The sequence below is a fragment of the Sceloporus undulatus genome, unplaced genomic scaffold, assembly GCF_019175285.1.
Source record: "Sceloporus undulatus isolate JIND9_A2432 ecotype Alabama unplaced genomic scaffold, SceUnd_v1.1 scaffold_20, whole genome shotgun sequence".
In the NCBI taxonomy this organism is placed as follows: Eukaryota; Metazoa; Chordata; class Lepidosauria; order Squamata; family Phrynosomatidae; genus Sceloporus; species Sceloporus undulatus.
This window is the reverse complement of record NW_024802942.1, coordinates 121,950-136,899: the sequence shown is the minus strand read 5'-3', so window position 1 is coordinate 136,899 and position 14,950 is coordinate 121,950. Positions and strand designations below refer to the sequence as shown.

The 14,950-nt window shown below is 38.0% G+C and overlaps 1 protein-coding gene across 1 annotated transcript in view; it reads right to left on the bottom strand.

The window, feature by feature from the left end:
- The window catches only part of LOC121917488 (dual specificity protein kinase TTK-like), a 57,362-nt gene that overhangs the window by 14,128 nt on the left and 28,284 nt on the right, over positions 1–14,950 (bottom strand). The window contains exons 9-16 of the mRNA XM_042443498.1: positions 13,250–13,337; positions 9,494–9,617; positions 8,352–8,530; positions 7,490–7,659; positions 6,578–6,704; positions 6,002–6,094; positions 2,390–2,547; positions 2,128–2,279 (exon numbers count right to left, since the gene is read on the bottom strand). Of these exons, the coding sequence (XP_042299432.1) occupies positions 2,128–2,279; positions 2,390–2,547; positions 6,002–6,094; positions 6,578–6,704; positions 7,490–7,659; positions 8,352–8,530; positions 9,494–9,617; positions 13,250–13,337 (1,091 nt within the window). The remainder of the gene's footprint in view (positions 1–2,127; positions 2,280–2,389; positions 2,548–6,001; positions 6,095–6,577; positions 6,705–7,489; positions 7,660–8,351; positions 8,531–9,493; positions 9,618–13,249; positions 13,338–14,950) is intronic.

Here is a 14,950-nt window from a genome sequence, read left to right as displayed (position 1 = left end):
TATAGGGTCATTTGACTCCAGTTACATCACAGGGGGATAACTGCAACATGCCATATATACTCAACTATAAGTCAACGTCGTGTGTAAGTGGAGGACAGGTTTTGGGGACAAAATTAGGGATGCTGATATGACCCAAGGATTAGTCAAGTGTATCCCTTCCTCCCCCTCTGCAGTGTTGTTGTCCCTTCGGAGGACATCCAGAGGACATCCAGGCTGAGGACAGAGGGGAAGCAAACATTTCCCTCTCAAGCCCTTCCTCAGCCCAGTTCTCCCTTCAGAGGACATCTGGAGGACAGCCAGGCTGAGGAAGAAGGGGAAGCAAACGTTTCCCACCCAAGCCCTTCCTCGCCCGTCTCTCCCTTCAGAGGACATCTGGATGACAGCCAGGCTGCGGAAGATGCACGAGAAGCAAGCCTTATTACCATATTGCCCTGTGTATACCTTGACCCAGGTTTTTTGGGGTCACTTTTGGGGCATACATTTCTCAACTTATAGTCGAGTATATATGGTACTATATTGGGGAATAGCTCTATTCCTGAATGTCATTTGGAAACACTAACTGAAGCAAAATCCTGTAATTGTTTGTTGCATTAGTTGCCATTTCATTTCTGAAATTCACTTCACTTCTGAGAGTAATTCAAAGTGCTAGACATTAAATGGCTACCTGAGGTCCTGTTTCCTCCTACTTGCTCACCCTTAAGGTTGGCAGTAACGTCCTTCTTATGTGAGCTGTTGCCTTCAGAGGCATGACTAAGGGAAACGTGAGGCAAAGTCCTCTTCCTTTTTATGTTCTGTGGCAACTGGATACTTTTCTTTAATAAAAGCATTTGCCTCTCTTGTTGTTTAATTTTATTTACTAACTTTGGGCCCAAACAGACAGGCCAAAATAAAGCTACTTCAGGTCACTTTGGAGGTATACAGTTTAAATGATGCATGCATCCTAAGAGGCCAGAAGCCACCCCAAAGCCATGCACTTAGTCCTAAGAACTGGAGCACAGCTTTGGTGCAGCTTCTGGCCTCTTTAAGATGTGTGTGTCATTTAAACAGCACACCTCCAAAGAGACCCAAAGCAGCTTTATTTTGGCCTGTCTGTTCAGGCCCTTAGTTTTAATTCTTTGTGTTTTTGCCTTTGTTGCTGCTTTTAGCTTGTAAATATGTTTTAAAGATTGTTTCTGTGTTTTATAAATGTTATAAGCTACTATCAGCATCTCATTTTATGAAAGCTGAAATAAAAGGCACCATTTTTGTTATAAAATGTAACTAAATGCTATACTTGAAATATTCCATGTAACTGTTGAAAAATTGTGGATATGGTGTTTTAAAAAAATCTGTCACTAAGAAAACTTTACACATCTTGCACTGGCAAGGAGACAAACATGCTTCAGACTTCACACCAATGGCAGTGAATCCCTTCAACATGTAAACACAGATTTTAAAACATACATTAAAATATACTTTGCATGTCTTATTGAGATTGGCCAGGAGATATTTAATTCAATTTTTTAATATCACAGAGAAATTTGAATTTTCTTGCAAGCAAAGCTGGACTCCTGCATGCAGATATAACTGTGAAGATGGAGAGAAATAGAAACATGTGAGGCTGGTGCAACAAAGTACTAGAATTAGCTCAAAAAGACGTGTTGAAGTGAAAATAGGTGAAGGAGATCAGACCCAGAGACAAGCATAATCAGAGGCCATGAACTGTCCACACCACTGATTGTATTTTACTTTTCAAATAGTATTATTAAGAGTCCATTAAATGTATAAAATATACTGATTAGTGTAGGGATGTATATGTATGAACTTCCCTTGCTTCCAGTGTTTTCTCCAAATATGACACTTAGGCAGAGAGAGAAGAAAAGCTTTTGCCACACCTCTGCCAAAGAGGCTCACTTGGGCTCAATGCTTATCATTTTTCAGCAAAGAACATTGAATTCCCTCAAGATTCATATAATTTTAATTAACCTGGTTTTATAGTCTGCTATTGCCATGTTATGCTTTTAGCATTTCACTATTTTACTGTTGTCTCTGTGATTGTAATAACTGCTTATATCCTAAGTTGCTCTTGTGAGCAGCCATGCTGAACAAAATAGGCTGGACAACAATAAAAGTGTTTTTAAAAGATACCATGTTGGTGGATTGTATGGACAGCTTCCAACATATTTTTCCAATAGCTCTTCCGCTCCCATGGGTTAATTGTCTTTTTCTTTTTAAGCCAGCTGTTCAGATCAATATTTCCACACTCTAACACCATATAGATATTCTTCTCCGCAATTTCACTAAAACAAGATTGTTAGAAAAAGGAATTGATATTTCAGAAAGCAAATACATTTATATTTCATTTCATTCAATAGGGTTACATGATGGATCTGTATAAAAATTTACTCACTAGTCATAAAGTCGAATGATCTTATCACTATGTTGCTGAAGTTTATTTAAATACGCAATCTCATTTTTATAGCTTTCTATAGTTTGCTGATCTGCCTCTTCTAGATTCACATATTTGATGGCAAACAGCTGCTTCTTTTCATCAAGTACTTGGAATACCTGGGCATGGGGGACATATAAAGACATTCTGTATTTATTTACTTTCAAATGCATTTCCTATATTTACATAAAACACTTGGATTTTAATGTGTGAAAAAAATGGAGATAGTCATGGAGGACAATATATATACATTCTATATGTATATAAATACATGTAAATACACATACATTTATAGACAAGTAGATTGCTGATTTCATTCTGGGAATTTGTACTCATTTGAATTAGACCTAGAAGGATATGTATGTATCAATCAGCAATCAAATATCACATATCAAGTTAGGTCATTTTGGAAGGAGAGGATTTAAGCATACTGTCACTTTACATGCTGTTTTGTACCTCTAATAACAAATTTGATTTTATTATCACAAAAAATAATTAATTCTGAATTAATGATAACTTTCCCTAGGTTTTCAATTCAAAGACATGGAAATATTTAATTAAAATTAAGATACAACAGCTTTGGAAAATAATGACACTCAACAATATGAAAATATACTTCTCAGGGTTGCAATCCTATGAAAGCCTAATGGATAGCAAGCCAATTAAGCCCTGCAGGTGTGACTTCTGAATAAACACGTACAGCTTTGTATTGGGAGTACTTAAGAATCATGGGCATGACTCAATCTGTGAAAATGTGTTAATAAAAAAAATCAAAAGCTGAAAAACTAGTGAAAAGTAATTAGAACAGGTTTTTCTTCTTCTGCACGTGTATCCCGACATTCTGTTTTTAGCATTTGTAAGGAAGAGCATTACTGAACACAACTTGTTGTAATTAGTTCTGGCATGATGAGACTGAACACATTTACTCATCAGGAATATCTGGGATGCCAATTTCTCAGAGTAAATTTAGGAATGTGTATGTAGTGTAGTACACTGGAACCCATGATTATGGAGCGATACTTTATTTCCTCAGATGCATGGAATGATGCACTGGAAATTGGACAGTCTTGAATCCAGATTAGATGTACTGAGTAAGTTTGGCTGGACATAGGATATGAGGAGGCATATACCATCCCAAACTGTTTAGGAAGTCTGAGTAATTACTACAGTGGACCCTTGTTATACGCTGGGGTTTGGTTCCAAGATCCCCTGTGTATAACAAAATCTGTGTACAGTCCGTCCTCACCGTACGCGGAGGGATCCGTTCCGGATCCCTCCGCGTAAGGCGAATTCCACCTATGCTCAAGCCCCAATGGAAACAATGGGGCTTGTGCGCGGCGGCACAACGGGCGCGGCGGTGCGGGCGCGCACAGGGCGCAACAGGCACACGCGCCCATTCAATTGAATGGGACGCGCCGCCCCTTCTGCCCCGCACACGGCCCGGGGCTTGAGCGCATATGCACAATATTTTTCCAGTGCAGTTCACATATTTAATAGCTTTATCCCCTTCCCTTCCAGCAGCATACTGAGCACATTCAAATGCTCAGCAAACCACAGACCCATCTGTTTATTTATTGACACCTAAACCCAGCACTCTGATTTGTTTTTCCTTGAACAAGAGGGTTTGAACCCATGGGCACATTCTTAGTGCATTTTTCTAGCTTGGCAGGAAGGAAACAAGCAAATTGATGGGGAAAAAATAGAAGGTATCTCTCCTGGTTGCAGTGTGAAAAACCTGGCAAGCTACATCCTGCCTCATTCGGCATAATGCATCATACACTGTAGGCCAGGATTCTCAAGAATTCTGGTTTAGAATGACATCCAAGCTCAGTTAGTAACACAGTTTAGAACAAAGTCAGACTAAAAGTAAAGCATACAGCTTTGCAGCTGATCCCAGTTAACTCCTAAAAGACTGAATAAAAATAGTTTTGAGTGTCTCTGAAAAGAACCAATAAAAAACACATGAACCGCTTAAGAAAGCTCATTCCATAATTAGAAGATCTTGTTTCCTTACGGAAACCAACCTAGAGAAAAACTACATCAGCTGATCTTAAAGTCCTGATGGGTTCCAAATGGGAGATATGAAAATCCAATCCATGTAGAGCTTCCCAAGTCAAAAACAAACAAACAAACAAACAAAAAACTGGCCTTATTAGGTCTAGAAATAGTCCCCCACTATGAACCAGCTTCTACAGGGAGTGAGTGAGCCTACCTAGAACCAGAATTTTGTAACCAACCCACTAAGCTGTTATCAACTTTGCCCTGTCTAAACTGAATTTCAGTTTACTCTCTTAGGATAACCTATATTGCCTACCCTATATTATTATCTTTTATTGTAGCCCACCTCGATCTGTAGAGAGAAGCGGGCTAATAATAATAATAATAATAATAATAATAATAATAATAATAATAATAAATTTGTTGTTGTTGTTGTTGTTGTTATTATTATTATTATTATTATTATTAGCCTCTCACTGTATATGGGGTTTCATATTTGATATCTATCATCGGGCATGTTTTTGAAAGGTCACAATGACCTGAACAAACTAGGAAAGTACACATGCGAAGAATCATACTAAGGACCTAAGGACATGTGGGAGACTCACACACTATTAAAATACACACAAAAGGGTGTGCTGATCAGTTCCCCATGCTTTTCCCATTTTCTCTTGCAGTAGAGACAAAGGGAGTCCCATCTCAAAAGCAGCTGAAGACCACCTTCCATCCCACCTCATGTTGTGCTCCTATTTACCCTTTCTGTTCAACCCGGGGATTGTCTCAAATCTAATCAATCAATAAATCTTTATTGCTTTTGGCCAATGGCCATTGCAAAAACCAAAATAATAAAACAATACACATAAAATTTCCATAAAAATCAATATACAATGAATTGTAAAATCTAAACAATGTTAAAGCCATCAGCCAATCTGGCTCCTCTTGTCCATTCCAAGGGAAAATCATCTAGCTTTTGTTACACAATGTCGTAGTAACAAGCACCTGTTGAAGGTATGAAACAGGATATAAACATTCACCCTAATCATAGCTACTTTGTCCACAGATAGGGGTGCTGTTCACAGACCTGGGCTCTGTTCAACAGATGAGGGTCCAATTCTCTCTGTCTAACTCTCAAATGCTGTCTGAGCCAGACTCCATTTACCATGGGTCCCTCTTCAGGACTGTTAATTATTGCCATCTTTAAATGCCAATTCCTCGCTATCCAATCTTCTGTTAGCCTTGTATGGTTCTTAAGGTTGCATTGGTTTTGTATGTGTGCATGCAAGCTTGCACATTTCTAAATAAAAACCTTTCGGTTTACTGAAACTGGAGTCTCTCTGCAGTTAATACTGGCATACAAAGGTTAAAAGATCCCCTCTCACAGGCCTCATTTTTATTTCCTCAAAATTTCAAAGAGACACCAACACTGATGATGAGGCAATGTCTTCTTCCCTTTTAGGATTACAATTTTCCTCGTCATCTTCTATCTATGATTATTACTGCTGTTAAGGCCTAAACTGCTTGTTCATGTTACTTTCCCATTTTGTCCCAGAAAGGCTTACACATTTAAATTTTTACCTTACTCGATCCTCCACTGCCTATTTGTTTCAACACAGAGTAACATTTTCCATTAACAACAATGCATTCATTTGGTGGTGCAGAAGCTGAAATCTGAATAAAAAGAATATATGTTAGATGCCTTCTTGATACTGCCTCAATGCTTCATTCAAATGTTTCTGAAGTTCTGCTGATCTATGCGTACAATACCACATTAAAAATGTTAAGATATTAAAGAACAATCCTCACCGTGCATAGCAAAAACTTCATACTACCACCTGTGCTCTCCTTAGCTAAGATTTTTTACTTCCCAAAAGCTATAGCAATATATATTAAGTTTCCTTTTACTGCTCTAAAATGTTGCACAATTGTTGAATCAAGCCTACCACTACCATCCTGTTTGCTTCTGTTACGGTACTCGTCAATGAAAAGCTACAACTATTTCTGAAATCAGCGCAAGTTAGAATCTATGTTAGATAATCCTTAACTACTTACATCTCCAAAATAATGAGTTGTTATGACATCTATTTAATTTTTAAAAATTTTTTATTATCTCATCATATACTTTCAAAAGGAATTATTTTGGGAAATTATTACCTGTAATGCAGTCTGCATTTGGAAAGGGGTTTTTGGAGTGCAAGGCGGCAAATATGAAAACTGGTTGTACGGTGTGGTTGCCCTTCCCGCAAGAAGAAAATCATTTGTTACGACTGGAGTACTAAAACTGTCAGAAATATCAGTTGTTACAATCCTTGTGTACAGACAGGGCTACACTCCTTTTTATTCATATATTTGTTTTCCTCTAAGCACAACAGTGTAAGCTCAGTGTAAAACTTTAAAGCTTGCTTGAAACATTTTATAATTTGCTCTCTAAAAAGGTAGTCTACTTCATTTAAGTCTGAGGTTTCAGCTAACACAAGTTGGAGCTCCTAATTGGCACTGAGACTGCTTTCCTAATTCTGCTGCCCTGTGAATTATATCTGTTTCTGTTCCAAACCATTCTGTTCAGAACAAAAGAAGTGTTCCAGTAGCAACTTTATGTGCAGAGGGGCTATGTAACTGGATAGAGACTATCAGTGAAATTCTTATGCTTTGGCTTGTCTGAGCAGAAGTGGTTTCCACCTTGAAAATAACCATGAGACAAAATCTCTGATACTTAAGCTTATATAAAGCTTATACCTTTGCTAAACCACAACTATTTCTAGAATGTCTTTTGTTAAAGACCACATGTTTACTATTGATTGCTTTTCAAAATTTTAAAGAACATTTTCATGTGAAGGCTAACATTACCTCTGAGATATATCCCACTTCTGTTTTCTTTTACAGAACGTATTTCATGCAATTATTAAAATGCATCATCTCTTTGTCTGTTACAGAATAGGTAACAGTTTGTTAAACTCTAGAAAAACCAATTTCAACAGAAGCCTACATGTAAAATCAAAACTTAAAATTTAAAAAAAGATTTATTAATTTTTAATTAAAATTTTAAAAAACCCACACACGCATTACCAGGTTATATAATCACGCAGGGTTTTGTTGCTAGGTGTTGTGCCAACATATGCCTGACTTTTTCTTTTTGAAGCAGTCTCTGGTGGCGAACATCTTTGCAAAGGTAATTCTGGTGGTGATAATCTTTTAGAAACTGGAAATGCTGGGCATTCAAAACTTGACCTTTTCCCCTATAAAATGAGGGGGGAGATATCAGCTGGTTGCAAATGAATATATACAATATAAACATATTTCCATTATTCCATATTTTAAAAATAGAATTAATAACTGATTGTTTCCCAGGTAATTATTATATGCACATTAGTCTTGTGAAGTTTATTGGGTATCTGGCCAAAAGTAAGCATTCCTTTAGCATTTATATAAAGTCATTACGCATACTACTGATTAGTAGGACATTATGAAATGTCAAACTTAAATAAAAGCTCCAAAGCTATTTCTTTCTTTAGTCTATTTTTATCCCACTTTGAAAACAATTATTTTCACAATACTACTTTCATTTAGTTCTAGCCTCACACAGAAGTGTAGGACCATAAGACAATAAATGACTTGCCAGCTAATCACACGTTGTCAATATCAGGTTTGTTAATTCATTTTAATGATGCCTCTCTCTCAAGTGTAGTTTTGAAAGTTATATATCAGCTGCTTCCTATGTAATAAAAGGATGGTTGGAATAAATCCAATCCAGTTTAGTACACTCCCTGTGCAAAGCTAACAGTTCGAAGAGATACACAGTAGCTACATCAGCCTGTAAACCCAGAAGGTCAAGATGGGCTTTTACATTTCATTAACTACTGTTAACACCAACAATATTATCAAAAAAGTACCAGTTCATTTAAGTTGAAAAAAACTTTTTAAAGATCACCTCTGAGTTTCTGTTATGCAATGCTTCAGGATGAGACCATTTATTTCTTGATGGAAAACAGTGCAATTTGGACTGTTCATTTTCCTTTTGGTCATCTCTCTTGGAAACAAAATTCTGCAGTTGCTTTTCTAGACAGTTTGACTCTATGATCTTTGGCTCATCATGTTGTTCTTCCGTTTCTGAAACAATTTGACTAGTTATCAACATAGAAATGGTAGAGGTCCTGGTAGGATATCATAGAAAGTCAGTCAGTAAAAGCAGCTGAACCAGGCAAGGAATACATAAGACTTATGGTGAATGGACTAATACATGTTGGGTTTTTTAGAAACCACCCTTAAAATAAGAGGGATGAATTTGGCAAAGTGACCTTTTGCAAATGTCCCCAGTTATGAAACAGGAGACCTAAAATATGAAATGGGGTAGTTAACAAGAAAATACATTGAAGACCACAGGCTAAGAGGTAAGTCCCAACTAGAGTAGATTCATTTAGTTTATGATTTAACACCTATGGAAATATCATTGATTCAATGGACTTTCATAGATGTTAGTTATATTAATCAGTTCAATAAGACTTTGAGACTTGCAACCAGATTTAACCCTGCCTTTTTTTATGATTCCTGAATGTTTTCCTGTTTGTTTATCTCCAGGATAGGGTAGCGCATACCAAGGCCATTTGTGTCCACCCAAAGTTCCTGCAACCCCTCCCCAATTTTGGGGGGTAGTCAAAATAATTGGAGCATAAATGGCCCTAAGCATACCCAAAACTTCTGGTGCATGATGTTGGCCATTTCTGGGTATCAAGTGAAGTACTTCCAATATTTTTGGACCCCAACTGATCCCCCCCCCCAATAAACTGTCCAGTCACCGGGGGGGGGGAGAAATGCCCCATCTGAGCCTGGAAAAGATGAAGGGCTACAAAAGGCAGCACTAAAACAGATTGCACTGTACAGAATACCAAAGGGTGACAATTTAGTCTTCATTTCCTTCTGGTTCTTCTATCAGGTTTACCTTATTGTCTACTAGGCTGATTATGCTGTGAATACTTCTACACTCCAGTTCTGAAAGGAATTCACAAATATCAGCTTTGAAGGCTACTAGAGAGCACCTTTCTTAAGCCCAACCCTACATAGGTTAAAACAAACCTTTTCTTTTAATGGTGCAACTGGAATCATATTTATTTTTTAATGTCAAAGATGAACTGGTAGCTGCTTCCAAGCTCTCATCATCGGACAAGTGAGGTTCTACTAGATTTCTGCTTGGTAAACACTACATAAAAAGGAGAAAACTTTTTAAAAGGTCAAAATAAGATACAGATAAAAATGTAGTATGTTATTAACACTGACTAATTTCAGGGCAAAACAGATGGCAGGTAAGGAGCAGCTTCTGGCCACCACTTTGCTCACCGGAATGGGGCCACTGCAACGGCATGGCAAGCCCCCAACCTGGCCTTTTCCTGGTGCAAAAAGGAGCAGCTCCTTTTTGCACCAAGGAAAGGGCACCTTTGCCGTCACAGCAGCATTTCTTCAGTGTTTCTTCCGGGAAGAGTATGTAAATGCTATGCCGTCAAAATGCCATGGATCTGCCGCACGTGCGGTCAGCTATGCAGCATTCTGGCAGAGTGGGGATATGCTGTTGTCCTAATGTCACGCTCCCAATCCGCCAGGAAGCCGGCTCTTTTTGACCATCTGTTTCGCCCCTTAGTTGCTTATTTTATATACCATTCATGCACATTTCCAATTTGCCTTATTGTAAAGGCTAAGGACAAACAGCAGTTTCCCCTTCAACTTCAGGGTAGGCTGCTATTATACCTATGTTTCTCACATGGGAACAGTAAATCAGTAACTGAGCTAGAAATCTCCTTATTCAATTCAATTTAATTTTCAATTGAAAATTAAAATCTTCTTATGTGTTTATTGGCTAAAATCATCTTGCCTTTAAGACTGCAGTCTTCTTCGAATATGTCTTGTCATTGCCTCCAAGTTTCAGAGTCCAGAAACACCACTAAGGTTTTGATTTTATCTCAGACCAATTTATCTGTCACAGTCTACAAAGGTGTTTACATCTTGAATAAGTGCAGCATTAGCTTCAGAACTGAAAGAGAAGTGGCCCTGATATGGCCTACTCATACTAAAAGTCACTGTTCCAGGTCAGTAAATCTGTACATACTACCATTCTATAACCTGTGTGGATAAACCACACTAGCTAATTTGAATGGCAACACAGTTCCCAGATTGTAATTTCTCCAGCCCTATTTTATCGCCTTCCTTTATGCACAACATCAGTGTACTGTGAAAAGTGGTTGTTAGCCATAGAATATAAACAATTAAGTGGGCTGCAGATCACTAAGATCTAATATAGTATATGAGCTAAGATTAGAGCATACTGGAAGAGCTGTGTTTACATCTCACCTTACTCAACCATACTCACAACCAACAGTAGGGAATGTGTGACCCTCCAGATGTTGCTGGGGTGCAACTTCCATCATCTCTTATTACTGGCAATGAAATGATGGGAACTGCATTCTAACAACATCTGGAGAGTCACATATTCCCCACTCCTATCCTAAGCACCATTCAGATGAACTAGTATCTGACAAGTTCAGCTGCCATACAAGTATAAATATATGGAAGTATTGCAATAATCAGGAATATAATGTAAAATACTTTGGACACCCTACTAGAAGAAAGTTAGATCATTAAATTGGGACTTCATATTTCAGAATTTTTAGTTTTTAGGGGGGGTTGGTTTTTTTTGAGGATGGGGTTGTTTTGTTTGTTTGTTTTTGCTTTACTGTCAACTTTTCTTTTGGTCCTTAAAGAAATTTTCTTCAATACAGATTTTAAAAACATCCCAAATAACTTGTGTAGTTCAACACAAGTTATTTGGGATGTTTTAAAAATCTATATTGAAGAGCATTTCTTTAAATACCAAAATTAAAAGGCTGTAAAGCCACAGTCAATAACTTATATCATGTGTGGGCCAGGTACAGGTTTCTAGATGTCATTAGCCTACAAATTCTAGAAACCTTGGTCACAATGGCTAATGATGAAGGATGTTGGGAGTTTCAGTCCCACATCATCTAGAAGGACACACTTTACCCATCCCTGATTTACACAAATCACTTGTTTCAAGGTTACAAACATGCCCTTAATTACACAACATTACATATTCTGTAATATCTTCACTCATGCAGACAAATGTTGCTGAGAATGAGGTGCAACAGGAAGCACACAAAAGACACAAACTGTGTTTCACATTTTAATAATAAGGTTAGAAAAATAGGCAAAGGTTAGAAGCATCCAAAAGGGCAGGTTGAGGTTTTTCATCTTGGAAATAGAGAGAAAAAAGTATGACTCCACACAGCCAAAGTAAAGGCTGAAAATGAGATGGAGAAAGTATCACTGAGACTAAGGAACACTGATACAACCAACTCCAACATTGTTTTTTCCACTATGGAAGAATACTGGAGGAACTTGAAATAACAAAGGGAAATAAAAAATCCATTCAACTGTTAACCTGAGTGGGCTTGATCCAGAAGGGTGGCTTAAAAACATTTGCATTCTTGTATAGACATAATATTCTGACTGAAATCAGAAAGCAGCACACACTTTCTCTCCTTTCCAGTAAAAGCCTTTAAAAAGCTGAGGGAACGCTATTCATTAGTCAATAAAGCTAAAGCAGGTCCTACTCGCCATTTGAAGTCCACAGGTCATACTTTGCCCAGCCCTAAGCTACCTGGACCAGTCAATGAGCAGAAACAAGCTAAACGTCAACCTACTCACAGGCTATTTTTTCCCCACTTTAAACTGTGGTTTGTAAATTGCAGTAATAATTTCTCCCATTTCCTTAACTCACTTGATATACTTTATCAAAGAACTTTATGACAGAAACAGCATATACTGTAATGCATTCTAAATCAAAGATTTCAAAAGTGGAATTTTAAGCAACTCACATATTTTGTCTTATGGAGTTCTCTCCATGATGATATGCTAGCCAGTGTTGCCAACAAGCCTTGAAGATATTCCCCAGAATGTTTTACAAGAATTCCCCAATATTTACCAGAATATTCAGTCAAAACCCCCAGAAAGAAATTAATTAAATTCCCAAGATTCCAGGGAATTCCCTGAAAATTGGCAATGTTGATGCTAGCACTTGGTGTTAAATCTAGACCATATAGTTAAGATTAGCTATGGTTTTCTGGAAAAAAAAAATCCAGGTTCATAAACTACATTTTAGAACTGGTTGTTTCAATAAACTATAAATATGGCTACCTCTGTGTGCGTGCACACATACCTGTGCCTTAATGAATTTCATAGGGTTTCCCCAGGCAAGGAATACTCAGAGGAGGTTTTGTCAGTTCCTTCCTCTGAAATATGACCTACAGCACCCAGTACTGGTTGGCAGTCCGCCACTCAAGTACTAACTAGAGTTGACCCTGCTTAGCTTCCAAAATCAGACAGGTGCCATTAGGGTATATAGGTCCTCTCATTTGTCAGTATTATGACAATGCTAAATTATTGTTGGTTAAAAACAAAAGGAAAAGCTTCTGCTGTTCTCATGGATACACCAAGGTAGAGATGAGAGGGTATATTCTAAAGATATAAGGCTTTTCCAGGCTTGTTCATGTAACACTAAAAACACTGTCTTGTGCTTTATGTTGAAGATGCCGTGATACATGTCTACACATTTTTAAAATACATGGAGTCACCATCATGTACTATACTGTATGATGAATAATCAAGAATTTGTAGGAATATAAAGAGACTCAAAAACTTTGTAAATATAAGCCCTACTAATATTTCGTCATGTCACTAAACTTCAAAATCAAATAGCTCTTCTCCATTACCCATATACAATCTTCACACCAACAACTATTAATATTAAGCAATTTAAATTACCTTCACATTCTGTGGCAGATATGACTCACTTCCATTTGATTTTGTTTCATATGATGGCAAATGATTCAGACTGGTACTAGATATTTGCCTGATTTATCAAAACATTGATAAATGGTTAAAACAAAGTCCCAAATGTAAAAATAATGACACTTAAGAGTTTAGTGTGGAAAACAAACCAAATACAAATGAATAGCCTTTTTTTAAAAGGAAATCTATTTTACATGACACAATATTATAAAAGGTGATTTGAAATTATATTTTAACAGCTTATAACAGATTAGAAGACTCCATTAGGAAAAAACAAGAAAAAATAGTGAAATTTCCCAGTGACTTATAAGGCAGATGAAAATACTATTAATAGGAGGGGGTACTGAAAAGTTCTTCACCTGACCCACTTCCAAAATCTGAGCATAATTTTGGCACTGTAGCTTGAAAGAATGTTCTTTTATATTGTAAACTGCCAATTTGCAGTCATAGCTCTAATTTCTAAAAAAATTTCACATCATTGATAGAACCATGTCAATGAAAAGTGTGGAATTTTCAACTGCTAAACTCCAGATCATCATGATGTTCCTGTTCCTACAGAAGAAAACACCAAAGGAAATTCATGAAAGTATGATGCAAACAATGAGTGACAAGTGCTTGTCATACTCAACTGTGAAGAAGTAGTGTGCCAACTTCCAGTGTGGAGATTTTGAGATTGAAGATGCAGCAATGTCTGGGAAGCGTTCAACAGTGTCAGTTCCTGCAACTGTTGAACGTGTTCATGATTTGATTTTGACAGATCAAAGTATCTCAGCTAAAACAATTGCTGAGACACAAGAGATATCCCAGGAATGCACTGGGTTTATAATTAATGACTAGTTGGCTAGACAGGAGCTGTCATCCAAGTGGGTGCTGAAATGTCTGAACACTGATCAGAATGTTGACCACTCTGGGGATGGTGAAAAAAATCCGGGGGGAGGAGGCAGTGAGGACAAAGGGGGTGCCAGGTGGGTTTCAGTCAAAGTATTGGCAGGCAAGAAAGGCAAAGAAAACCAGCAGCCTTTAAGACCATGGTGGGGATGAGGAACTAGGCTATATGTGGTGGTGGTGGTGAATTGGTGGCACATTTGGGGCCCTCCTTAAGCTCTGTGAGATTTGCTAGGACATAGCTGGCAGATTAGAGCTGCACCACTCCTCCTACTTTCTTTTGTGGGACAGGCCAAGAGAAGAGATAGCAGAAGAAACAATGTTTATGTACTAGGGGAGGGTGGAACAGCCTGAAGCTATATAAGGAATGCACACCTCTGGGGAAGGAGAGGCAGTAGCAGCTAGGGTCAATTCTTTGAAAGAGCCCTTCACCTCTCTCGAACTGAGAGTTCTTCCTCACCAGGGAGAAAAGTGAGAAGCTGGTTGCCCCCCTATCCAACCTGGATAAGGACTGAGAGTCTTTCCTCATCAGGCATAAGTTTCACTTTTTACACCTAGTCAACTTGGAAGCAGCAGTGACTAAAAAGCCCCTCACCTGCACTGGCCTTTGCTGCAAGGCTGGCACAGGCAAGAGGGAGGAGAAGGCCTGGTTCACTGCCACTGCTGTATTCAAAAATGATAGACTAAAGTGGAGGAACAGTGGCAAGCTCAGCATGGGTGAGGTAGACTACTGCAGAAACACTAGATCTAATATCAAGAAATAGGGGGCGATGGTGCTAGGGTTGTCAT